The sequence below is a fragment of the Giraffa tippelskirchi genome, chromosome X (assembly GCF_054371585.1).
Source record: "Giraffa tippelskirchi isolate mGirTip1 chromosome X, T2T-mGirTip1v1.2.pri, whole genome shotgun sequence".
Taxonomy (NCBI): domain Eukaryota; kingdom Metazoa; phylum Chordata; class Mammalia; order Artiodactyla; family Giraffidae; genus Giraffa; species Giraffa tippelskirchi.
This window is the reverse complement of record NC_137289.1, coordinates 103673982-103700225: the sequence shown is the minus strand read 5'-3', so window position 1 is coordinate 103700225 and position 26244 is coordinate 103673982. Positions and strand designations below refer to the sequence as shown.

At 40.3% G+C, this 26244-nt stretch overlaps 1 protein-coding gene and 1 long non-coding RNA gene across 3 annotated transcripts in view; one reads left to right on the top strand and one right to left on the bottom strand.

Annotated features, from left to right (window-relative positions):
• The window catches only part of LOC145536367 (uncharacterized), a 118544-nt gene extending 96917 nt beyond the window's left edge, over positions 1–21627 (top strand). The window contains exon 3 of the long non-coding RNA XR_014075806.1: positions 19689–21627. This is a non-coding gene — a long non-coding RNA (uncharacterized LOC145536367). The remainder of the gene's footprint in view (positions 1–19688) is intronic.
• The window catches only part of ZC4H2 (zinc finger C4H2-type containing), a 69042-nt gene extending 44548 nt beyond the window's left edge, over positions 1–24494 (bottom strand). For both annotated transcript variants that reach the window (XM_081565573.1, XM_081565574.1), the window contains exon 1: positions 24329–24494. In XM_081565573.1, the coding sequence (XP_081421699.1) occupies positions 24329–24381 (53 nt within the window). In that variant the 5' untranslated portion in view covers positions 24382–24494. The remainder of the gene's footprint in view (positions 1–24328) is intronic.
• Positions 24495–26244: the final 1750 nt, after the last annotated feature.

Sequence of the window (26244 nt, the reverse complement as noted above, 5' to 3'; positions counted from 1 at the left end):
CAGATCATGAGCTCTTTATGAGCAAAATAGAGGCTTAAGTTGAAAAAAGTAGTGAAAACCACGAGACCATTCAGGTACTGCCTAAATGAAAACCCATGTGACTATTACAGTGGAGGTAACAAATAGATTCAAGGCATTAGATCTGACAGAGTGCCTGAAGAACTATGGACAGAGGTTCGTAACACTGTACAGGAGGTGCTGACCAAAACCATCCCCATGAAAAAGAAATGCAAGAAGGCAAAGTAGTTGTCTGAGGAGGTTACACAAGTAGCTGAGACAAGGTGAGGAGCTAAAAGGCAAGGAAAAAAAGGCAAAAAAAAAATACCCAACTGAATGCAGAGTTCCAGAGAATAGCAAAGAGAGATAAGGAAGCCTTAAGTGAACAATGCAAAGAAACAGAAGATAACAATAGAATGGGAAAGACTAGAGATATCTTCAAGAAAATTGGAGTTACCAAGGGAACATTCCATGCAAAGATGGGCACAAAAAAGGATGGAATTGTCAAGTACTTAACAGAAGCAGAAGAGATTAAGAAGAGGTGGCAAGAATACACAGAAAACTATACAAGAAAGGTCTTAATCACCCAGATAAACACAATAGTGTGGGCACTCACCTAGAGCCAGACATCCTGGAGTGTGAAGTCAAATGGGCCTTAGGAAGCATCACTACAAACAAAACTAGTGGAGGTGATGGAATTCCAGTTGAACTGTTTCAAATCCTAAAGATGATGCTGAGAAAGTGCTGCACTCAATATGCCAGCAAATTTGGAAAACTCAGTAGTGGCCACAGGACTGGGAAATATGAGTTTTCATTCCAATCCCAAAGACGGGAAATGTAAAAGAATATTCATACTATCATATAGTTGTGCTCATTTCACATGCTAGCAAAGTAATATTCAAAATCCTTCAAGCTAGGCTTCAACAGTACATGAACCAAGAACTTCCAGATATACAAGCTGGATTTAGAAAAGGAAGAGGGACTAGAAATCAAATATGATTGGATCATAGAGAAAGCAAGGGAATTCCAAAAAATATCTATTTCTGCTTCATTGACTACGCTAAAGCCTTTGACTGTATTCAGTTCAGTTCTGTTTAGTCTCTCAGTTGTGTCTGACTCCTTGTGACCCCATGCACTGCAGCACGCGAGGCTTCCCTGTCCATCACCAACTGCCAGGGCTTGCTCAAACTCATGTCCACTGAGTCGGTGATGCCATCCAACCATCTCGTCTTCTGTCGTCCCCTTCTCCTCCTGCCTTCAATATTTCCTAGCATCAGGGTCTTTTCAAATGAGTCAGTTCTTCGCATCAGGTGGCCAAATTATTGGAGTTTCAGCTTCAGCATCAGTCCTTCCAATGAGTATTCAGGATTGATTTCCTTTAGGAGTGACTGGTTTGATCTCCTTGCAGTCCAAGGGACTCTCAAGAGTCTTCTTCAACACCACAGTTCAAAAGCATCAATTCTTTAGCACTCAGCTTTCTTTATAGTCCAACTCTCATGTTCATACATGACTACTGGAAAAGCCATAGCTTTGACTAGATGGACCTTTGTCAGCAAAGTAATGTTTCTGCTTTTTAATATGCTATCACGGTGTGGCATAGCTTTTCTTTCAAGGAGCAAGTGTCTTTTAATTTCATGGCTGCAGTCACCATCTACAGTGATTTTGTAGCCCCCCAAAATAAAGTCTGTCACTGCTTCCATTGTTTCCCCATCTATTTGCCATGAGGTGATGTGACTGGATGTCATGATCTGAGTTTTTTGTGTGTTGAGTTTTAAGCCAGCTTTTTAACTCTCCACTTTCACTTTCATTAAGAGGCTCTTTAGTTCTTCTTCATTTTCTGCCATAAAGGTGGTATCATCTGCGTATCTGAGGTTATTGATATTTCTCCCAGCAATCTCGATTCCAGCTTGTGCTTCATCCAGCCCGGCATTTCATATGATGTACTCTGTATATAAGCTAAATAAGCACGGTGACAGTATGCAGTCTTGATGTACTCCTTTCCCAATTTGGAACCCGTCTGTTGTTCCATGTCCAGTTCTAACTGTTGCTTCTTGACCTGCATACAGATTTCTCAGGAGGCAGGTAAGGTGTTCTGTTATTCCCATCCTTGAAGAATTTTCCACAGTTTGTTGTGATCTACACAGACAAAGGCTTTGACATATCAATAAAGCAGAAATAGATGCTTTTCTATGTTGCTTTTTCTATGAGCCAACAGATTTTGCATTTTTGATCTCTGGTTCTTCTGCCTTTTCTAAATCCAGGTTGATCATCTGAAAGTTCACGGTTCATGCACTGCTGAAGCCTGGGCCACATCCTTGACTGTGTGGATCACAACAAAATGTGGAATATTCTTAAAGAGATGAGACTACCAGACCACCTCACCTGTCTGCTGAGGAATTTGTATGCAGGACAAAAAGCAATAGTTAGAATTGGACATCAACAGGACTGGTTCAAAATTAGGAAAGGAGTATGTCTAGACTGTGTATTGTCACCCTGCTTATTTAACTTCTATGGAGAGTACATCATGCAAAATGCTGTGCTGGATCAGATTGCCCGGAGAAATATCAACAACCTCAGATATGCAGATGAAAGCACTCTAATGGCAAAAAGCAAAGCATAACTAAAGAGCCTCTTGATGAAGGTGAAAGAGGAGAGTGAAAAAGCTGGCTTAGATTTCAACATTCAAAAGACAAAGATCACAGCATGTGGTCCCATCCCTTCATGGCAAATAGTTTGGGAAAAAGTGGAAACAGTGACAGACTTTACTCTCTTGGGTGCCAAAATCACTGCAGATGGTGACCGCGGCCACAAATTTAAAAAATGCTTGCTCCTTGGGAAAAAAAGCTATGATGAGCCTAGATGGCATATTAAAAAGCAGAGACAACTCTTTGCTGACAAACATTTGAATAATCAAAGCTCTGGTTTTCCAGTATTCATGTATGGAAATGAGAGTTGGACCATAAAGAAGTATGAGAAATTGATGCTTTTGAATTGTGGTGCTGGAGACGATTCTTGAGAGTCCCTTGGTCTGAAAGGAGATCTAGCCAGTCAATCCTAAAGGAAACCAGCCCTGAATAATCATTGGAAGGACTGATGCTGAAGCTGATGCTCCAATATTTTGGCCACTTGATCCAAAGAGGCAACTCACTGGAAAAGGCTGTGTTGCTAGGGAAGATTGAGGGCAGGAAAAGAGGGGGACAACAGAGGATGAGATAGTTGGATAGCATCACTGACTCAATGGATATGAGTTTGAGCAAACTCCTGGAGATAGTGAGAGACAGAGAAGCCTGGTGTGCTGCAGTCTATGGGGTTGCAGAGTCAGATATGACTTAGTGACTAAGCAGTGAACAACAGAGGAGAGAAAATGAGATGGAAAGATAAAATCTATCAACCTATTTATCTATAGAGATCTCTAGATACTGTGAGTGTTATGGACTAAATCTTGTTCTTCCAAAATCTTTATGTTGCAGCACTAATCCCAAATGTGGGTCAAGTTTAGAGGGAGTGCTTTAGAGAGATAATTAAGGTTAAATGTAGTCATAAATGTGGGACCCTAATCCCATTGGAGTCATGCCCTTATAAGAAGAGGAAGAGACATCAGAGGTTGCTTTCTCTCTCTCTCTCTTTACATGCACAGAGGAGAGACCATGTGGAGACATAGCAAAAACGCAGCTGACTATAAGCCAGGAAAAAAGCCCTCACAAGAAGGTAAATTTGCTGGCACTTTGACCATGGACTTCTAGCCTCCAGAACTGTGAGAAAACAAATGTCTGTTGTTTAAGACACCCAGTCTGTGACATTTTGTCTTGGAAGGCCAAGCAGATTAACACAGATTTCAGTGCCATGAAGTGGGGTACTACTTAAATAAAAATGTAAAAATGTAGAAGTGGGTTTGGAACTAGGTGATGAGTAGAAGCTGGGAGAGTTTTGAGGTACATGCTAGAAAAAGCCTATATTGCCTTTAAGTGACTGTTACAAACTGGAGAAAAGTTCATCCTTATTATAAAGTGACAAAGGATTCGGCTGAAATTTGTTCTAATGTTTTGTGAAGGTAGTAACTGTGCTCAATGAAATTAGATATTTAGCTGAGGAGATCTTTAGGTAAAGTATGCATGTGAAGAGCTGCTGCTTATAGTGAAATGCAAGAGGAGAGAGATAAATCAAAAGAATCATTAAACAAGAGGTACCAGAACTTGAATATTTGAAAAATTCTCATTCTATCCATATTGCCAAAAATATAAAGTATGTTCGGGAGAGAACACCAAGGATGTGCCTAGAAAACCACTCCCTGAGGAGATTACTCATGATTTTAATTAGGTAGCTCAGCAGAAGTCAGGAATAGAGATGGGATTATGCAAGCACAGACACTGTCAGCATGGACCAGGGGAGCAGAGAGAGGATGAAGTAAAGGGAAGAGTTTGGAATCTACAAGGCAGGACAATAGAATTATTTAGCTGCAAACATGCTTCATCCTTCAAGTAAAGAATGGCACCAAAGGTGATTTAGAGATCATCAGGGCTGCAATTCCCACCATTGGGTCTAGACCTAATAGACCCTAGAGAGAAGGCTGTTGCCTCCTCAGTTTCAGTGGGCCAGGCTGCCTCTGAATAGTGCCTCAGGAGAAAGGTGACAGCAAAATGCTGTGAGGGTGGGTGTGATATTGCCCAAGGCATCCAGACAAATATTATTACAGCCTGAAAAATCTAAAGAAATTTGCCTTGTTAGGTTTTGCACTTTCTTGAGATCTATCATTCCTCTCTTCTTTCTGATTTCTCCCTTTTCAAAAGGGAGTGTTTTTCCTATGCCTGCCCTATCATTATATTTGGGAAGCAGATCATTTGTCTGATTTCACAACTGGAGAGGAATTTTGCCCTTTGGATGAATCCGACCTCAAGTCTCTTTGAACCCTAAATTAGATGATATATAGATGAGTTATGACTGGGCATATGTGCTGGAATGCATTAAGACATTTGGGGCTGTTGGGAAGGGATGAAGCAATTTTGCATGTGAGAAGGACATGCATTTGGTAAAAGTCATTGGGAAGAATGTTATGGAATGCATTGAGCCCCCTGATATATGTATGTTCAAGCCCTAAACCCCAAAGAACTTCCAGGTACTTTGAGAGAAATTTTAGGGAGGTATAAGGTTAACCTCCAAAATATTTGGAGAGAGAATTTTTAGGGAAGTATAAAGTTAAATGAAGTCATCAGAGTAGGGCCCTAATCTGGTAGTACTGACATCCTTATAAGTGGAGATGGGGACACATGAGCTCTTTCTATCTCCACGCAAGACCAGAGGAATGGGTGTATGAGGACACAGGGAGGAAGCAACCATTTACAAGGAAAGGAAGAAAGCCATTACCCCAAATCAAAATTTCTGGTATCTATGTCATGAATTTCTAGCCTCCAGAATGGAGAGAGAATAAACGTCTGTTACTTAAGACACTCAGAATATCCTTCATTTCTTTGTGGCAGACTAAGCTGACTAACTCTCTCTCACAAACACACACAGTATAGACTAATGATACCATATAGGTTTCACATGGCACTCTGATGTTAAGATCCAGGATTCTTTGCTTCTAATGTGGCCATCTACCATATTTTACCTGTCTACTCTTCCAAGGATGGACTCTCACTTTGCTTCCATTCGCCCCCTGCACAAGCAATACTTTGATGAATATTCTTGTACTTGTCTGTGTAAATTTGGGGTGGAGGGGACTCTATCCAACGAATGGGAAATCTGGTGCACAGTTAAGGTGTATTCTTATTTTATCTAAGCAGTGCCAATTTGCTGTGCAGGATGTCTACATCAGTTCACACTCCTTGTAGTAGTGCATAAGGGCACCTGTACCTGTGCTTGCACTCAGAAAGGAGTAGCAGTGGGGAAGCTTGGTTGGAGATCTGTAACAGAATGCACCCTGAGCTGGTCTCCTTTCTCTCTTAAACAATCTCTGCCTGACTCAGCTAGCAGCTCTATCCCACCACCATCAAGATATGATTAAGAGCTGATTAACCAAATTGTTGTGCTCTGCCCACCTCGACGCCCTATCCCTAATCTCTGGGGGTCATACAGAAATTTATCTGAAGTTCTCTGTATCAGTTCAGTTCAGTCACTCAGTCGTGTCCAACTCTGCGACCCCATGGACTGCAGCATGCCAGCCTCCCCTGTTCACCACCAACTCCCGGTGCTTGCTCAAACTCATGTCTATCAAGTCGGTGATGCCTCTTTGGGCAATTGCAGTGAAGTAAAACACTTGGCACAGACAGCAGGCAAGTGATTCACATACAGCAAGTAGGATTCACAGACCAGTGTGGGTAAAACCTGAGCACATGTGAATCCCCAGGCTGGGAAGGACCTTCGAAGGCATTTGTTGTCCCTTTCCCAATCACTACTTAAGTACTTTCTATAATATATCACTTCAAGTATTCAGTTAGGCCTTCCTTGAACAACTTAGTCACAGATCTCTCACCATTTCTCTAGACAATCCATTCCTTCTATAGGCAGTTCCAACAATTTGAAACCCTAGGGCCACACAGAACACAAATGCTCCTTGGCCCACCAAATTCATCCTCCCCTCCCTCCATAATAATAGAACATCTTATTGTCATCTGGGTATGTGACACGTGGACTAAGGGCTATATTTCTGTCTCTCATTTGTAGCTTTTGCTGGCCACGTGACAGTGCTCTGGTCAATGGGATGAACACACATGCGATATGTGCAACATCTAGACTATGACCCTAAGGGGAAGGAGCATGCCATTCACTTCCTCTTTGCCCTCTTCCCACTGCCTAATATGTATACACAACATTAAGCCATCTCCAACCATGTAGATGAGGGTTACACCCTGTACATGGTGATGCAACAAGATAAAAAGAGCCTGAGTCCCCAACATGGAATAACCACACAAAACACAGGCAGCTGGTTCCAAGGCTGATAATGTGAGAAAGAAATGAATGAATTTCTGTCTTGTTTTAACCACTGCTAATCTGGAACCACGTTGGATTAGCTTTACTAATATATATCTTGGTTAATTGGCTACTGTATTTAATTGATTCTAAGATGCCATTGGACATAAGGTACACATTATCTTACAGACTACTAAGAGAGAAATGCTACCAATTATATTACAACAAAATGCTTGCTTTTAATTTTAATGTTCATTTAATAGTTGTTGAAAGAGCTCTGGTAGACTGATTTTAAAAAATATTTAAATCAGACTTTTCCAGTCTGAGTCATTTCTCATATACAATAACTGTTTATTTCAAGGAAAAACCATGATAAAATCTTTTTTAAAATACTTTAATGGCAGTTAAACTCAACAACACAGTGGCAATCATACACATAATTCAATTATATGAAGGGATGATAATGTGAAGTAACTTGAAGCCAAGATAACTTGAAGCAATGGTCAAGTTCACATGTGTTTATGCATGGACAATAACACAATTCTCTCTTGGCCAACAGCAGTTATAAAGTAGAATTGTATTTAAGACACATCCTGACTTTAGTTTTTTTTAAATATAAAATATGTTTGTAATTAATGGTAAAATCTGATTCTCTAAAACCAAATTTTGGGGATAGCCTTGACTTCCACTCTATTCATGATAGAGTAACAGGAACCAGATTCTCCACCTCACCCTTGAAAAACTAAAGCAAAACAAACAAAAACACCAAGACAAAAATATATGAAAAAGTGGGGTTCAAGATATCGGACATCAGGCAAGTAAGGTCAGTGATATTTGAGAAGTGGAAAAGCTTAGATGAACCTGAAGATTACTACATCCTACTGCCTAGAGAAATCCTCTAACCTGCAAGGCAGAGACAGGGAACTCAGACAGAGCCTGGTCATCTCCTTCAACAGAGGAAATGGAGTTATAAGTCTGGGGCTGCCAAGTCATCTGGAGTTTGCAGGAAAGAGTATTCGAGAGAGGAAACTTCTGTAGATAGAGAATGGTTACAATTTTCAGAGGATTCCCCCTCAAGTTCTCACTGAAATACTGATCAGCATGTGTGTGTAAGGAAACTATCTGAAGACAAGGAAACAACTACCTCAAAGATTAGAGGAGGCAGTGATCAGAGCCCACAAAGGCCTGAGAACAGTGACCGTTCCAAACAACCAAGGTAGAAAAAATTCACAATTTATAAAACATTAGAATACAAAGATAAGTTCTGTATCACGTCTGAGGAAAATGAGCTCTACACTAAATGCTGCTATGTGCGTGTGCATGCTAAGTCACACCAGTTGTGCCCGACTCTTGGCAACCCCAAGGACTGAAGCCCGCCAGGCTCCTCTGTCCACGGGATTATCCAGGTAAGAATACTGGAGTGGGTTGCCATACCCTCCTCCAGGAGATCTTCCTGATCCAGGGATCGGACTCGCATGTCTTATGTTACCTGCATTGCCAGGTGGGTTCTTTACCAATAGTGCCATCTGAGCAGCCCTAAATGCTGCTATGGTCCCACTTAACTAAGCTGAAAAGCAAGGCTTAGAAGGATAAAACTGATTCCAAATGTTTTAATGACATGCCAGAACAAATCTCAAGAATATTTATAGGAATGCAAATATATGCAGAGACAAAGTAAATTCAAAATGTCTGATATCTAACCAAACTTTTCCAGGTGTGCAATTAAGCATGAATAATGCAGTTCATAATGTTGAGAATAATAAGTTAAACTGACCAAGAAATAACATGGTTGATAGAATTAGTAGCCAAGAATACTAATAGTTATTATAAACGTATTCCATATAGTCACAAAGCTTGAAGAAATACTGGCCACATTAAGTAGAGATGAAGGAGAGATGAAAAAAATTCAAATATAAAAATAAGATATTTAAATATGAAAACTACAATGACTGCAATGAAAACTACATTAGTCAATTTAGACAATAAAGCAGAAAAGATTAATGAACATGAAGGCATACCAATAGAAAGTTTCCCAAATGAAATATATAGGGGAAAAAAAAGATTAAAAAAATAAACAGCATCAGCAAACTGTGGGACAACTTCAAGTGGCCAAAAGTACGTGTAACTGGAGATCATGAAGGAGAGAGAAAAGAAAAATATTTGAAGAATTAATAACCAAAAATGTTTCAAATCTGATGAAAACAACACACACACCAATCCAAAATGTTCAAAAAATCTCAAGCATAGGAAGCAGGAGAAAAACTACACCAAGTCATAACACAATGGAATTGCTCATAACTCGTGATAAACAGAAAAACTTCACAGCAGCTTGAGGGAAAAAAAGGCATGTTAGTCACAGGGAAATGAGTGATAGAAGCAAGATGGCATATTATTTTTAAAGTACTGGGAAAAAAAAAAAAACTCTGCCAATACACAATTTTTTACACACTGAAAATAACTTTTAAAAACAAAGGTGAAATTAAAACTTTTTAAGACATAGAATACCTGAGCTGCTATATCACCAGCAAAGCTTCTCTATGATAAATATTGAAAGATGTCCTTCAAACAGAAGGAAAATGATAGCAGAAGAATATTGAGCACTGAACTTGAAAAAAATATAATGATTCTTTTTCTTGCTATTCAAATTAATTTAAAAATATAATCAACAGTTTAAACCAAGAAATACATCAATGTAAAAGCACAGAGACCAGAAAGGGAGAAACAAAAATACAGCATTGTAAGTTATTTTACACTATATCTGCAGCAGTATGAGATCACTTGAAGATAAACTGTGACAAGTAAACTACTAAAACAATTTAAGAAAAAAAAAACAGAAAATAGCTTAGAAGTCAGAAAAACAGATCAAATGGGACCATAAAATATACTTAATCCAAAAGAAGGCAGAAAGGGAGGGGAAGGGAACAAAAACAGATAAGATAAATGGAAAACAACAAGGTGGTAGATCTCTTTCTAACCATATCAACAAACAGGTTAAATATAAATGGTCTAAACACCCTCAATTAAAAAGGTGATCACCAGATTGGAAAAAAAAAACAAACAGATGAACAAACCAAACTGTGGACTGCCCGTAAGAATCCTACTTTAAATATAGAGAAACAAGTAAAGAGGAGAAGAAGATACACCATGCTAACATTATTCAAAAGAAAGCTGTCTAAATGCAGTGTGGTATCTTGACAATGCTACCAAAGTCTTAGTGCAGGCATTTTTTGTAGAAATTGAGAAGTGGAATCTAAAACTTATACAGACATGCAAAGGGCCTAGAGTAGCCAAAACAACTCTCAGGAAGAATAGCAAAGTTGGAGAACTTACACTGCCTTAATTCAAGAATTATTTAAAGCTGAAGTTTTCAAAACAGGTGAAGTATAGGCATAAAGATACACAAGTAGACCTGTGGAGCAGAATAGAGTCCTGAAATAAACCCACAAATATATGAACAACTGTTTTTAATGATGATGCAAAGGCAGTTCTGTGGAAAAAAAAATCACATTCTCACCAAATGGTCCTGAAACAACTGGATATCTACATGCAAAGACAAACAAGCAAAGGGCTTCAAACTATACTTTGCATCACACACAGAAATTAAGTGAAAATGGACTGTAGGCCTATATGTAAAACCTAAAATTCCTGGAAGAAAATCTTTGTGACATTGGCTTAGGCAAAGATTTCTTTTATATGATACAAAAAGCACAATCCGTAAAAGAAAGTACTGATGAGCAAGACTACTTTATCAACTTTACAAACTTCTGCAATTCAAAAGACACTCTTAAGAGGATGAAAAGACAAACTGCAGACTGGGAGAACATTTTTGGAAGGCATGTATCTCAGGAAAGCAAAGAATACACAATATTCATAGTAAGTAAACAAATAACCCAACTGAAAAATGGGTTAAAGGTTAAACTGAAAAATAGCAAAACGTTTCAATAGACACTTCACCAGAGAAGATAGATGGGTGGAAAATAAATGCATGAAGAAGATGCTCAACAGGATTAGAAACTATAACCTTCACATTCTGCTTCTAGGGATGGAAGGAAACGGGCATGACCACTTTGGGAAACAGCTTTTTGTTGTTCAGCCACTCTGTGTCTGACTCTGTGACCCCCATGGACTGCAGCATGCCAGGCTTCCCTGTCCTTCACCATCTCCCAGAGTTTTCTCAAACTTCTGTCCATTGAGTCAGTGACACTATTCAGCCATCTTGTCCTCTGTTGTCCCCTTCTCCTCCTGCCTTCAATCTTTGCCAGCATCAGGGTCTTTTCCAATGAGTCAGCTCTTCGTATCAGGTGGCCTAATTATTGGAGCTTCAGCCTCAACATCAGTCCTTCCAGTGAATATTCAGGGTTGATTTCCTTTAGGATTGACTGGTTTGATCTTCTTGCTGTCCAAGGGACTCTCAAGAGTATTCACCAATGTCACAGTTCAAGGGCATCAATTCTTCAGCACTCAGCCTTTTTTATTGTCCAGCTCTCACATCCATACATGACTACTGGAAAAACCATAGCTTTGACTATACAGACCTTTGCAGGTAATGTGATGTGTCTGCTTTTTAACACACTGTCTAGGTTTGTCATAGCTTTTCTTCCAAGGAGCAAGTACCTTTTAATTTCATGGTTACAGTCACCATCCTCAGTGATTTTAGAGCCCAAACAGCTTTGCATTATCTTAAAAAGTTATAAAAAAAGACCCAGAAATTTCATGTTAGGAATCTAATCAGGAGAAATGAAAGCACATTTTCACACAAAGACTTATATGCAAAAGATCAGAGCAGCATTCATAAGAGCCAAAAGGTGGAAACAACCCCAATGTTCATGAACTGATGAAAGAATAAGCAAAACACAGTATAGCAATACAATGGAATACTGTTTGCCAATAGAAAAGAAAGAAATACTGATATATGGCACAATGTACATGAGCCTAAAAAACCAATGTTTTAAGTTATGTGCAATGTCCTGAAAAGGCAATATATAGAGACAGAAAGTATATTACTAATTGCCTGGGCCTGGGGGTGGGAATAGAGATAGAATGAAATTGGACATAAAAGGATCTTTAGGGGATGCTGGGAATGCTCTAAAATTGTATTGTGGTGATAGTTGCACAACTGTGTAAGTTGACTAAAAGTCACTGAATTGTACACTTAAAATTGTACACTTAAAATAGATTGTTTCTATGGTATGTAAATCACAACTCAATAGAGCTGTTAAATATATATCCTCCAATGACTTCTTACTGTACCCAGTATTAAGTCTAAACATTCAGCACTACCTGAACCCACATTCTAAGCTGTTTCTACTCCTCTGCTCCTGTTTTTCCAGGAGAATGAATGACTTGTCAAAAGGCTTCTATAGAGGAAACAGATTTTTACATAAATTTGCACAACTGAGGTAGCCAGGAGGAATGAGAAGTGGGTTAATGATGAAAAAAAAAAAAAAAGGAAATGAGGACTTGTTACCCTTGTGTTTGATTGCCTTTATCACACCATTCAGGTTTAGGATCTAATGCCCAGCCTTCCAGGCTCTATCCAACAACTGAGCTAAAATTAACTTTAAGTAAAACGTCATGAGTTACAAGCTGGAATCAAGACTGCTGGGAGAAATATCAACAACCTCAGATATGTGGATGATATGACTCTAACAGCGAAAGCCAAGTGGAACTAAAGAACCTCTTGATGAGGATGAAGGAGGAGAATGAAAAAGCCAGCTTAAAATGCAATATTAAAAAAAAAAAAAACCAACTAAGATCATGGCATCTGGCCCCAACACTTTATGGCAAATAGAAGGGGAAAAGGTGGAAGCAGTGACAGATTTCCTCTTCTTGGGCTCTAAAATCATCACAGATGGTGACTGCAGCCATGAAATTAGAAGATGATTACTCCTTGGCAGGAAAGCTATGACAAACCTAGACAGTGTTTTAAAATGCAAAGGCATCACTTTGCCAACAAAGGTCCATATAGTCAAGTCTACAGTCTTTCCAGTAGTCATGTGTGGTTGTGAGAGCTGGACCATAAAGAAGGCAGAGTGCTGAAGAACTGATGCTTTCAAATTGTGGTGCTGGAGAAGACTCCTGAGTCCCTTGGACTACAAGGGGATCAAACCAGTCAATTTTAAAGGAAATCAACCCTGAATATTCATTGGAAGGACTGATGCTGAAGCTGAAGCTCCAATACTTTGGCCATCTGATGTGAACAGCCAAGTCATTGGAAAAGAGCCTGATGCTTGGAAAGATTGAAGGCAGAAGGAGAAGAGGGCAACAGAGGATGAGATGGCTGGATGGCATCATCAATGCAATTGACATGAACTTGGGCAAACTCTGGGAGGTGGTGAGGGACAGGGAAGTTTGGTGTGCTACAGTGCATGGAGTTGCGAAGAGTCAGGCATGACTTGGTGACTGAACAACAAGAGCCTTTTAGAAACTGACACTATACCATATTTCTCTGTAAACATCACATAATCTATCACACTGCTTTAGCCATGAGCAGGGCTCAACAATTACACATTTGGAGTGACTGCAATGAATGCAAATAGGTGATATGCCCAAGGTACTTATTGTAATTTCCGTAGTCTCAGAGAAAGAAAGATATTACTGTGGGTGAGGGGCTTTAATTCATTCAGTTAACATTTATTAAGAATCTATAAGCTTCAGGAACTGGGAAGGAATTCAGTGTTGAGAGTGGTTTTATTTAATAAAAATAGTTATTATCTATCTATCTATCTATTTATTGGTATCTATTGTGTTCTAGCAACTGTGCTAGGTACATAATAGTCTAATTTAATCCTCATCACAACCACAGAAATAGGTATGTTTAGCTTCATTTTTACAGATGAAGAATTTGAGGCTGAGAAAAGTACAGTGGCTTCCCAGGTTGCTCAGTGGTAAAGAATCCACCTGCCAATGCAGGTGACACAGGAGACATGGGTTTGATCCCTGGGTCAAGAAGATTCCCTGGAGTAGGAAATGGCAACCCACATTGGTAATCTTGCCTGGAAAATTCCATGGACAGAGGAGTCTGGAGGGCTACAGTTGAGGTTGCAAAGAGTTGGACACAACTGAGTGACTGGACAGGCACACATGCACTCACAAAGTTCAGTGACCTGCCCAACATCACAGAGCCAGGAAGTCGAAAATTCAGTGTGCTTAGCCTAATGACCTTTCCACCATACCCAGGAACTTTCCCCATGATATATTTCAAGCCATGAAAAGAAAGCCAGTGGGGTGAATCCTGTTCTAGATAAGTCAATCACCAATTTTAAGGGTGAAATAGGGAACATTATGGAACCTCTTGGAAGGTCTATCTTCATGAGAAGCAAGACTCAGTGTAGGCTTGCACAGAGTTTTTGGATGACTCCACTAGATGGAATCTGTTGAATGTTTGGCCCTACAAGTGAAGAAAGCATCAAAGTCATTAAAGACTGGACTTTATGTGGAAGATTTCCTAATGAAGTCCTTCCAAGGGGAAAAAGTGCAGCTGCCATGTCCACAGAATCCCAACAAATTCCAAAATTACATCCTTAGGGTTTCTCGCAATCACTAGTGCTACAGTCTCACTTAAATGTTGAACCAAGATTCCTGACCTCCCTAGGCCACAGCCTCTCCTGACAGAGTCCTAGGCCAAGACAAAAATATTCAGTTTGGCTAACTTCTTTTAATGGTTCTTTTCTTATTAATGTGGAGAAGCAAGGGTAGAGAGCAGGAGATGTTCTAGAGCAATGGATGATCCACTCCTGGGACAAACACTCCAGGCTCATCGGTCACCCAGCTTGAGAGGTGACTTAGCCCCAAGACTCACTCAACAAGCAGAGTAGGAAAGCTGAGACCTGTAAGACTTGAGGATGGGCAGACCAAGAGAAGACCCTGGCTAGTGGAGATGGATGGAAAACTGCTGATTTATTGATGAGATAAGGGAATGGTGGGAAGTGGACATATCCAGAGTTATATAGGTATAACCCACCAGGTCTAATTAGCACAGTGGTTTTTCCAAGTATGTTCCCTTGCAATGCAGCAACAGCATTGCTTGGGAACTTGCTAGAAATGCAGATTCTCAGGGCTTCTACTGAATCAGAGATTCTGGAGATGTGATCCAGCAACCTAGGTTTCAACCACCCTCCAGATTTTATAACCACTGCGTTAGTGTTTCAGATACAGAGTCAGAGAGGGAAGAATAATTCCAGATTTAGTGGTGGGGGGTTACTTACTACTGATGGAGGAGACTAGGAAAGGAGACTATTTGGGGGTGAGGATGGGGATAAAGTTGAGAGTTCTGTTGGGGCCTGTTTGAGATGCCAGTGATATATCCTGTGGGGTTGCTTAAGTGGGAAGCTGGATATGTGAGTATAGAATTCAAGGGAGAGATCAGAAGTACTCACCTTAATTCTAAGATTCTTTAGAATATGTCTAATTCATCTTAGTGGTCTTCAGAGACTATCTCAGCCCTGGAATATGGCCCAGAACAGATGCTTGGTAAATATCACTGAATGAACAACAACAACAAAAAGGAGCCAGCAGGAAGCCCATTCTAGTCTGATGAAAACACTGCCTAAGTAATGAGTGTTCTTCCATTTAATATCTATTTGCTTATCTGAGAAAGCAGCTACTGTTGGAAAAGCAGTATTCTTAGAACAGTTCATCTTGGAGACTATCTTATAGCTCAACACCAAATGTCAATTCCCGTGCATGCTCTCTCCTGTAGTGAAAATTGGCTTAACTTGCCTATCCCTTATTCCCAGAGTTCCCAGCTGTTCCATGACATTGTTAAGTGAGCATTGGGGCTGAAAGTGAGTTAGTTTTCAAGCCAGGTGACAGAGAAGCCTGCTGAAGCTGCCAGAGTAATGAGGGAGGAAAGGAAGAAAGGAAGAGAAGACAGGAGAAAGGGAGGCAGGCAGGGGAACACATATCAATTCAAAACTTTACCATAAGGTAGAATAACTTGAGTGGTATAATAAAGCTCCCCATGGAAGCCCAAAGGGGTAGTAATTCATCTGTACTAGGGAAATTGAGAAGGATTTGAACAAGAAGGTGGTGTTTGTTTTGGGTCTTCCTTGAAGAATAGGTAGGATTTACAGGCTTAGAATAAGGGAAGGGCATTAAGAATGAGGGATCCACATTAGCAAAGGCCTGGAATAATGGAAATGTATGAAACAGTGAGGAATGTCTGTGTGTATAAAGAATAAGGTGAATGAAAATGAGTAATAGTAGATAAGATTGGAAAGGTGGGTCTGGGCCAGACTTTTGGGGAGAGGGGCATGAATACTACAGCAACAATTACAGACAAATGTCTATGGACATGCAGTAAGAAATGATTTACACTGAGAAATGAATCTTACATTGTAACCCAATAAACACAAAAACCGATTGAAAACTGAAACAAATTTTCCACAGAAAATACCTACTATTTATTATGCAATGTATACTGATATTTTCTATCTTATTTTATTTTTTTTACAAGTGCTTCTAGCAACTAATTCATTTCATGACAAATGGTTCATAATCTGTGTTTTGAAAAATACTGCTACAGACAATGGGGAATCAGTGAATGCATTTGAGGAATAACATAGCAACTCCAGTGCTTTAGCAAGATAGTTCTCACAGCAGTTGGATGGAATTAAAAATTGGGGGCAGAATGAAGATAGAAGCAACAGAAGCAATTCTATAGATAGAAATGGATATAACTCTGTAATTATCCAAGCTGGTCATGATGAATGCCTAAAACAGGACAGTGAGTGTGGAGATGGAGAGTAGGGTAAGAATCTGAGCCAGATGTTGAGGGTAGAAATAGTGGGACTTGCTAACTAATCAAAAGTGAGTTATAAAAAAGAAAGGGTAACCAGCATTAACATTCAGGTTTCAGTCTCAGGTAACTGTGCAGGAGAGTGATGGCATTAAACAAGGGGTTTAGTGGGAGGAGCTGGATTGGGGCAGGAATAGACAAAGTCTTAAGAGTTGGTCAACTTCAGCTGTGTCTGTGGAAAAGCCAGGTGGACTGTGTGATATATCAGGCCAAAACTTGGAAGGAAGATAGGTGGTAGAAATTGAGATTTGGAGATAATATTTGAAGCCATAGGAGTACAAGAGGTAACTCATGAAAATGTGTAGAGAGAGAAAAAAGAAGAACCAGGGCAGGAACTTAGATTTAAGAGGATCTACTTAACACTACAATATTTACTTCCAAAATAAGTTTTTCCCTTCTTAAGTGAGGAAAGCTTATTTTGTATGGATATGTGTGCATTTGGGCATGGGTGTCTGCAATGTGTGTGTATGGGTGGCATGTGCATGTTAAGGAGATATTAGTATGCATTTGGGGAGCTGATGAAGGGCTCTAATTGCTCTAGTGGTGGCTGCATTCACATTCTTTGCCTTGTGGCTTCTTCTCCTTTCCTTCCTTGTTTTCCATCTCCCCTCTTTTGCCCTATTCTTCCCTTCCCCTTTCCACATATCCACATGGTCCTTCATCACCACTTGGAAGCCCAAGGAATTGATGGGCAAAATAGACCAGTGTGGGATTTGGGGGCTGAGATCTGGAACATAATGTTGAAGTGTGGTTTGGATTAAAAGGAAAGACAGGGCTGTGAGCATGGTGTCAGAAGCATTAGTGGGGAATGATGATATTTCTCACTTCAGATTCTGCCATCAGTGTGTGGGAATGTGTTTGTGTGTGTGAGTACAAATATATGTGTGACTACAAGTGTGTATATTTATGTGACTGTGCCTGGAGGTGTGTCTGGCTCTCAGTTTGACTTAGATTTTGGGGTGGTATTATCTTCATCACTGGGCTTCTGTGGTGGTTCAGATGGTAAAGAATCTGCCTGCAATACAGGAGACCTGGGTTCCATCCTTGGGTCGGGAAAGCCCCTGGGGAAGGAAATGACAACCCACTCCAATATCCTTGTCTGGAGAATTCCATGGACAGAGGAGCCTGGTGGGCTACAGTCCATGGGGTCACAGAGTTGGACATAACTGAGAGACTAACACTTTTACTTTTCATCCTTATCACTACTACTTCAGCAAAGAAGCAAAAGTATTTTTTTAACAAAAAAGGCTGTTTTATTTATACCTTTAGGGGATTTAGGATTAGAGCAGCTGAAGAATTATGATAATGGTTAATCAGATTATCAGCATTTGTTGAAATGCATATGCCAAGTGAATAGGAGGATATATTCTCTCTTCCTTTCCTAGCTGTGTGACCATAGATAGGTTACCCAACCTTCCTGAGCCTTAGTATCCTTTCTGTAAAGTGGGGATAATAATTCATACCACAGATTCCCATTAGCAAGAATGAGTATTAAATGAGCCAAGAGCTTTAAAACTAGTAGGTGTTCAACCAATGTTGGTACTTTTCTCCAGTTCCTTCTATCCCTTCTTTCTCTCCACTTATAATACATGTTTTACCTGTCCATATGTGAACATTAAGTATGTATTTGTAGTACTTTCCCCATTTTAAATTCTTAAACCAAGTGATATAACCTTTGCATATTACTGTAAAATTGTCAAAAGCAGGTTAATTTAAAACACTTTTGGTACATACATATCTAGAATTATGTCTTCTTTGTGAATTGACCCTTTCTCATATAGTTCAGTCATGTCATTTAATTGCTGTATTTAGACCATTTATATTCAACATAATTATTGATATGTTAAGGTTAAGTCTGCCATTTTATCTTTTGTTACCTGTTTTTTCTGTTTTTAGTTTTTCTCTTTTCTTTGTTCTGCATTTCTGTGGGTGACTTGAACATTTCTTTTAATTCCACTTAATGTATCTATAATTTTTTTTAGTTAAAATATAGTTGATTTGCAATATTATATTAGGTTCAGGTGTGCAACATAGTGATTCAATATTTTATATATTATACACCATTTGAAGCTATTATAAAATATTGGCTATAATTCCCTGTGTTTTACAATCTATGTATCATATTTATTTTATACATAGTATTTTATGTCTCTTATTCCCCTACCCCTTATCTTCCCCTTCCCCCACTTTCCTTTCCTATTGGTAACCACTAGTTTGTTCTCTATATTTGCGAGTCTGTTTCTATATTTTGCTATGTTCATTGGTTTGTTTTATTTTTTAGAATCCACATATAATAGACAGCATACAGAATTTATATCCTCAAGAAGCTAAAAATAGAACTACCATATGATTCAGGAATTCCACTCCTGTGTATATAATCCAGAGAGAATGAAAACACTAATTTGAAAGATATATGCACCCCTATGTTCATAGCAGCATAATTTACAATAGCCAAGATATGGAAGAAACCTTAGTGTCTATCAACAGATGAATGGATCAATAAGATGGAATTTTACCTCCCTTTTACATTCCTTTACACTCCCAGTTCATAATATAAATGTTTAATATTCCTCTACACACATTCAGAACAACATGAGACAGTGTAATAAATTATGATCCAATAATCAAACAAGATTCATACAACTCAAGAGGAAAAGAAATTCTGTTGTATTTATCCAGGTTTTAGTCTACTATGTTCTTTCTTCCAAGTTTCCTCCTTTTACCATTTATTTTCTGTTTTAAGATTTACTTTAGTCATGCTTATAAGATAGACATCCTACTGATAAATTCCCTGTTTCCTTTCATCTAAGAGTATCTTGATTATCCCTTTATTCCTGAAGGTTATTATCACTGAACATAGGATTCTTGGTTGATGATTCTTTTTCCTTCAGCACTTGAAAAATATGCTACTTCCTGCTAGGGCCTCATCACTTTCTGATGAGGAATCTGCTGACTTTCTTTTCTCTTCTTTTTTTTCCCCCTGAAGGTTGTCAACCACAAGTTGGCACTTTCCATGGATGCTTGCCATCTACCTCTACAAGGATTAAATCATGTGCTGCTGCAGCTACTGACCTACAACAAGCCCTGAAGGACTTTAGGATGGAGAACAGTAATCTTTAAATGAAGATCAGCTGCCCCACAACCTGCATACTGGAAAAGACACAATTTAAAGGACTATCTCCAACCTGGATGAAGGGACTTTTCATCAGGTACTCTTAACTAGCTAATGCACAGTGAAAACTGAAGGGAAATTGACTCTTGGATTAATTCCCACTTCCAAAGGCCCCTACACCAGACTGTTCTATAGAGAGGACTGCTGATCTCAAATTCACCTTAAAACAATGTTCAAACACAGGACACTCACCAGGATGAGAAAAAGATATCAAAAGTAGACAGCTTACCCAAGATGCTAGACCTGATTCATATGATTGTTTATAATGTTTTCTTGATTTCTTAGACCTCTGCATATAAATCAAATGTTTTTCTGCCATAGACACAATCCTATGCTAATTTTAAAGGTCAATCCAATTGTTGGGTTGTGGCCAATTACCTGTGTCTAGTACTTCCAGATTACCTTGGTGGATTTCTCCACTCCAAGGGTCTAATTGGATGACCCTTAAACAACTTTATTTCTGTCCTGTTCAGGCTACTCTTGATATTGCTAGATGGGATCTTCTCTACCGGCCAATTAATAATGCCTGCTCTGACCCTGGTCATTACTCAAGCTCAATCAGAGCAACACGCAAAAATTCAGCCAAGGAATAAAACTTCCCCCACAATTATGGGATGGATTTATGTGGTTAACACCAGATTGTGGTCATTTATGATTTAAGCAATCCACCCCCCAACCCTGCTTTATCTTGAGAACAATTAAATTATGCTAAGGATAAGCAGCCTAGTGACACTAGGAAATTGGATTGGAAGCCATATGCACAGTGAAAATATATAATTTCCCTGAAAGATAAAGATTGGTACAGGATAAGAATAAGTCAGAAGATCTGAGGATATAGGGGGCTGCACCTAATGGAAGTTACTGGCTTCTTACTTATGACTTTAATAATATTGCTAGTTATGTTATTTGTACTTTGCCTGTTCTACAAGATTATTGCTTCTTGTTTCACCAAATGTGTGACTGAACCTCCAATGAAAATAATGATGACTAGGTGAATTGAAGCAGTTGATCAAATATTCTGTATGTGACTAACGATTATAATAATGTAACTCTATATATGGGAAGATACAAAAAGGGGAAATTTTCCGGGACTGTAACAACTTAACTAAGACAAGTTAGTCCAGAGACCTTTGATTACTGTTGATAAGACCTAGTCTAGTAACAGCACACTGAGTGGCCTTCCTGAAAAATCTTCTTGAGACCTGAGAATGAGCCTTCCTAGCAATGTGGGACAAAATAGTCATGAAATGCCTCCTGAAGTATGCCTGAATTTATAACCATGAAGGGGCCCTGTCAACCACAGGTTGGCCCTTGCTGTGGGTGCTTGCGATCCATCTCTAAAAGGACTAAAACATGTGTTGCTGCAGCTGCTAACCTCCAACACGCTCTGAAGGAGTTCAGGGTGGGGAGCAGAAATGAGGCCTTTTGTGTTCTAGGAAACTGGCAGGACAGGTCTTCAGATAGTTAGATACTCTCAAGAGCTGATTTTATGAGCCCAATTCTTGTATCTCCTCATATTTAGAAAAGTCCAAAACTCCTTCATGGTGAACTAGCAAAAGCTTCATGAGACCAGCAAAAACTTTCTACAAAACATACGTGCTTAATTGCATGTACTCCCCCCTTTACCAAAATCACATGTATACTGTCTTTTCCCCCTACCTCTTTGGAGCAGTTTCTCAGAGCTCTCTGAGGGGCTGTCTCTCGGGGTGAAGTCATCATATTTCCCCAAATAAAACTTAACTCATAACTCTCATGTTGTGCTTTTTTTTTTTAGTCAACAAGGTATAGGTAAAATGTTATTTCTTTGGCTGATTCCTAGGTCTTTACTCTGCTTTTGTTTTCAGAAAGTTGACTTGTTGAATGTGTCTTGCTATGAATTTCTTCAGGTCTTCCCTAATGATATTTGCTTAGTTTCTTGGATCTGGAGGTTTATGTCCTTTGCTCAATTTGGGAAGTTTTAAGCCACTACTTCTTTAGGTACTTTTCTGGCCCTGCTTTATTTCTCTTCTCTGAGATTCTGTTGACATGAATGTTAGATCCTTTGTTAAAACGCCACAGGTCTGGAGGTTCTGGCTCCGTTCAATTCCTTCTTTTTTTTTGCATTTAATTTCCCTCTGTTGTTCAGATTGGGTTATTTCTATTGTTTTATATTTAAGTTATCTGATTCTTTGCTCTGTCTTCTCCATCTTGCTGTTGAGACTCTTTGTTGAGTTTTTAAGTCTCTTTTTCCCAGTTTTCAAACTTCCATTGGTTTTCTTTGCACTTTACATTTGTTTTTTTGAGACTTTCTATTTAAATGCTGAGATTGTCTATTTTATCATTTGTTGCAAGTGTGATGCATTTGCACCCTGAAGCATTTTTATGATGGCTACTTTAAAATCCTTATCAGATAATTCTAACCTCTGTGCCATCTCAATCCTAACATCTGTATACTTTCTCTTGCCACTGAAATGGATAATCTTGGTATGGCAAGTGATTTTTTTTTTCAATTAAATTTGGACACTCTGGATCTCTTTTAACACTTTGGTTTTTGCAGGCCTTCTCTGACATGCTACTTTTGCAGGGAAGAGGGGCAGCATAAGTCCAGTTTCTCCACTGGGTCTCTGATTGACATCCAAGTTGAGGAGAGGCCCTTTGCTATAGCTGGTTGGGGATGAGGGTTCTGGCCTCTCTATAGGCCTCCTAGGATCCTATCCCAGCTGTTAGTGGTAGGAATGCCAGGTTTACCACTGGTGAGGGTGGAAGTCATGCCCCTCCATTTGGTCTCTACTAAGAAGGGTCACTTCTCCTTGCTTCCAACTGTTCCTTCTCTTGGGGTTGGGTAGGGATTCCTTTAAAGTCTGTTAAAAATAAGTCTAGGCTCTTCACTTGCAGGCAAAAGTTTCTTATTAACTGCATTGTTATTATGACAGTTGACCTTTTCCTGCACCAGGGTGTCTCACTCCCTATATCCTGATCCTTTTGCAGAAAAGAAAATGCAACACATGCCCCCTCTCTACCTTTTACCAGACCCTCCATGGGATAGAGTGTGAAGCCCAGAGCCTCTGCAAACAAATGGGCTGGGTTTCTGTAAAAATCTGGTATTTTCAAATGGTTTGGCTCTGGAAAAGTTACTTAAATTTTCTGAGCTTCCATTTTCCCAGTTGTAAAGGAAGTGTAGGAAGTTGTTAGGATTCTTGCAGAATGAGCAATAGTAGGTCAATTGGCCTGGTAAATAATAATTCCCTTCCTTTTACTCTCCAAGAGGTAGAAATATAATCCCTGCAAAGGACAAAAAAGCCAAAGCGCTTCCCCACCACCACCATCACATGTGAATCTCATCTAAGGCATTCACTCCAAGGGTTAAATCTCTTGATCAAAGCCTTATTTCTTAAAGGGACACACTTGATATTCTCCCCCATTTTTCTTCAGGTTTCTAAAAAACACTAAAGAGAGACTGCCCGATTCAGGGCACCCTCAGAAGAAGGGTGGAAGCAGAGGCAGAGATGGGTAGGTGGGAGACAAGGGGTCTTGGCAGAGAAGAGCAGAGGAAGGAAGGCCTAGTGTTGGCCCAGGCAGTTCATTCAACCAAAGTTATTGTGTTCTGAGCAAGGACAGTATCATCCTCTAGCCCATGCCACTCCTGGAGAGAAGGGGGAGGAGATATAGGCAACACCCACTTTGCCAACCTGCCCATCAGCCCATCACCTCTGGGTCCTGAGAGCAACTGCCAGCAGGTAGGTGGTAACTGCCTCCCCAGTCTCCACCATTCCCGTCCCTCTCCCCTCCCTGAGCACCTGGTAGAAGAGGAAGAAAGCGGTGAGTGAAAGCAAAAAATACACAACAGCGAGTGCTCTCTGTCCTCTCAGTCCGGGCCTTGCATAAGATTCCTCCTTTTTCCCAGCTGGCAGTCCCCAGCTGCTGCCACCAGCCCCTGATGCCTTAGACTCTGCTCTTAAAAGGCTCAGCTGAGCTCGAGGTCCTGAAGTTGAACAGAAGACTGAAAAGAATCTAGATTCATAAAGAGCAAGGAGCCAAATACACCTTGGAGCCAATCAACACTTTAAAGAATAATGGGTCCAAGAATGCCATTCCCCTAATTCCCACCCAAGAAGAATAAAGCTGTCTTGGGACCAACACCACCGCCACCCCTGCCACACACCGCCCCCCCCCCGCCTCCCACCCCCCCACCCCCCCACACACTGTGTGTCTCAATCTGGCTTTCTCAAACACATCTGATAAGAGATCCCTCTCGGTCAGTCTGTTTCTCTGCCTCTCTCTCTGCTAGTCTCAGTTCTGACTCTCCCCTGCCTCTTTCCCATCCCTGAATTCCATAGTGAATGGGATCCTTTCCCGTCCCTCTCCGCAAGTAGCCCAACAATAGATACTTTCCGTAGGTAATCTCCCTCTCCGGTAGTGAGGGATTTGTGGAGCTTCGGAGGGGGACTTGGGGGGCACTGAAATGTTGCACTTACCTGATCTCTTTAATGCTTTCCAATTTGCACATGATTTCCTGCTCATCTGCCATGCTTTTCACTCTCAACTTCACGTCCTGAGAAATACACAAACACACAAACCCAGGGATACAATAGACACAATGTAACCACCTCCTCTCGGCAGGAGGCTCTGAGCCTGTGCGGTAGGGACGTGGAGAAGGCCTGGGAGCTGTAGTCCACAGCTGCAGGACCAGCCAGGCAGCCCAGAGGCCTGCAGGACTACAACTCCCAGAAGGCCAAGCGAGACATTCCTGTGTCTCTTCCTGCAGCCGCACTTGGAGTCAATTTGTCACCAATAATTGTGTCAAAGTTTGCCAGGAGTACAAAACAATAGTAATATTCGTTTGGGCGGTGCGCGGAAAAAAATGAGGAAGAAATACCACAGAAAGCAACTGAACATCCTGCGGAGGCCCCTCACACCAACAAAAGCTTGCCAGGAGTCGCTCATTAGTGGACACTGGGGCTGGAGAGAAACTCTGCAGGTGACATTGCTTCTGAAAGGCTGAGTGTTCTGGCAGCCGTCTGGGAACTAGTGGCTTTGGCATTCAGATGGAGATGGAGTGGAGGTGAAGAAGAGATGAAGGAAGGAGGGAGCAGCTGCTAAAGCTGAAGGATAGGGAGAGGGTGACCTCGTTCCTTCCTGCCCTCCATCCATTCTAGTTACTGAGTTCAGACTTTGCCAGTCAGCAAAGCAGGTACTGGGAACAGTACTGGGTGGATACTGGGGGTGGCACCGGAGTGAGGCAATGATAAATAAAAGCAAGTCCTTGCCTTTGAGGAGCAGGAGAGTATGAAAAGTAACCCATTAATTAAAGTGCATTGTGCTGTCATAATACAGAAATGGATAAAGTGTAATCTGAGCAGAGAAGATGTAAATAGGTCTCAAAAGGTAACTGAGAATTTTCCAGTCCATTGAGGAGGACTGACTTTCCAGGACAGGGCACAACACACACAGATAGGAAACGACAAGTAGGCCAAGGTGTCTGAAGTGCAAGGTTAATATATGGAGTGCAGAGGAGGGAGAGAGAAATGGGGAGATGTACCTGGAAAAGCTAGGTTGGAACCAGGTTGTGAAATGCCTTTAAATCCACACTTGAGTTTGGATTTAATCATATAGGCACATATATGTCACACATTTATTAAGTGTGCTAAATAATACCAAGTTATTTTATGTTTCAAAGCGCAAGAGTGGTAAAGTTGGAGGGATGTCTTAGAGAAGTGACTCTAGAGGCAAAGAGGTGAATGATTTGGAGGAGATGAGAGCATGTAAGAAGAGGTAGTTATTCAGAGAGCATGGACAGGCCCAGAGAGTTGGGTTTTAGACAAATAAAGGACTTTGACTCACTTCCAACTAAAAGTAAGCTGGAGTTCTTTCCAATTGATCTTGCCCTTTCTTTTTCTAGGCCTCAGTTTCCTCATCTGAAAAATGGACCTACAAAGCCACACCTCAAAGGCTTGTTGTGAGTACTCAATGAGATCATTCCCAGATGGTGCTAAATACAAGGCTTGCTATTTTGGGGAGCTGGAGAATAGTGGGACATGAGTCTCAGGGAATTCTGAATATCCATACTAAGTTTAAGAATTCTCTAGAGAAGGAATTGAAGCCCTGATCTTCTTTGGATCCTAGACATAATAACTTTACAACCAGGAAATTCTCCCTGGTATCCAGCCTAAAAATTTCCTGGTGGTCTTGAGGATCCCTGTCTTGTAGTGCCACTAGAAAGCATCTGAAGACTATTAAGTTGGTTGCTCACAAAGACTGTGGGTCTGAGCTACTGTACCTTAGAGTCCAAAGCCAAGGCTGCAGCCCTGTTCTATAAGAGGAGGGGGAAGGGAACAAGGCCATGTAAGTTCCTGAGATGTATCTGATACTGTGCTAAGAGCTGTATGTATAT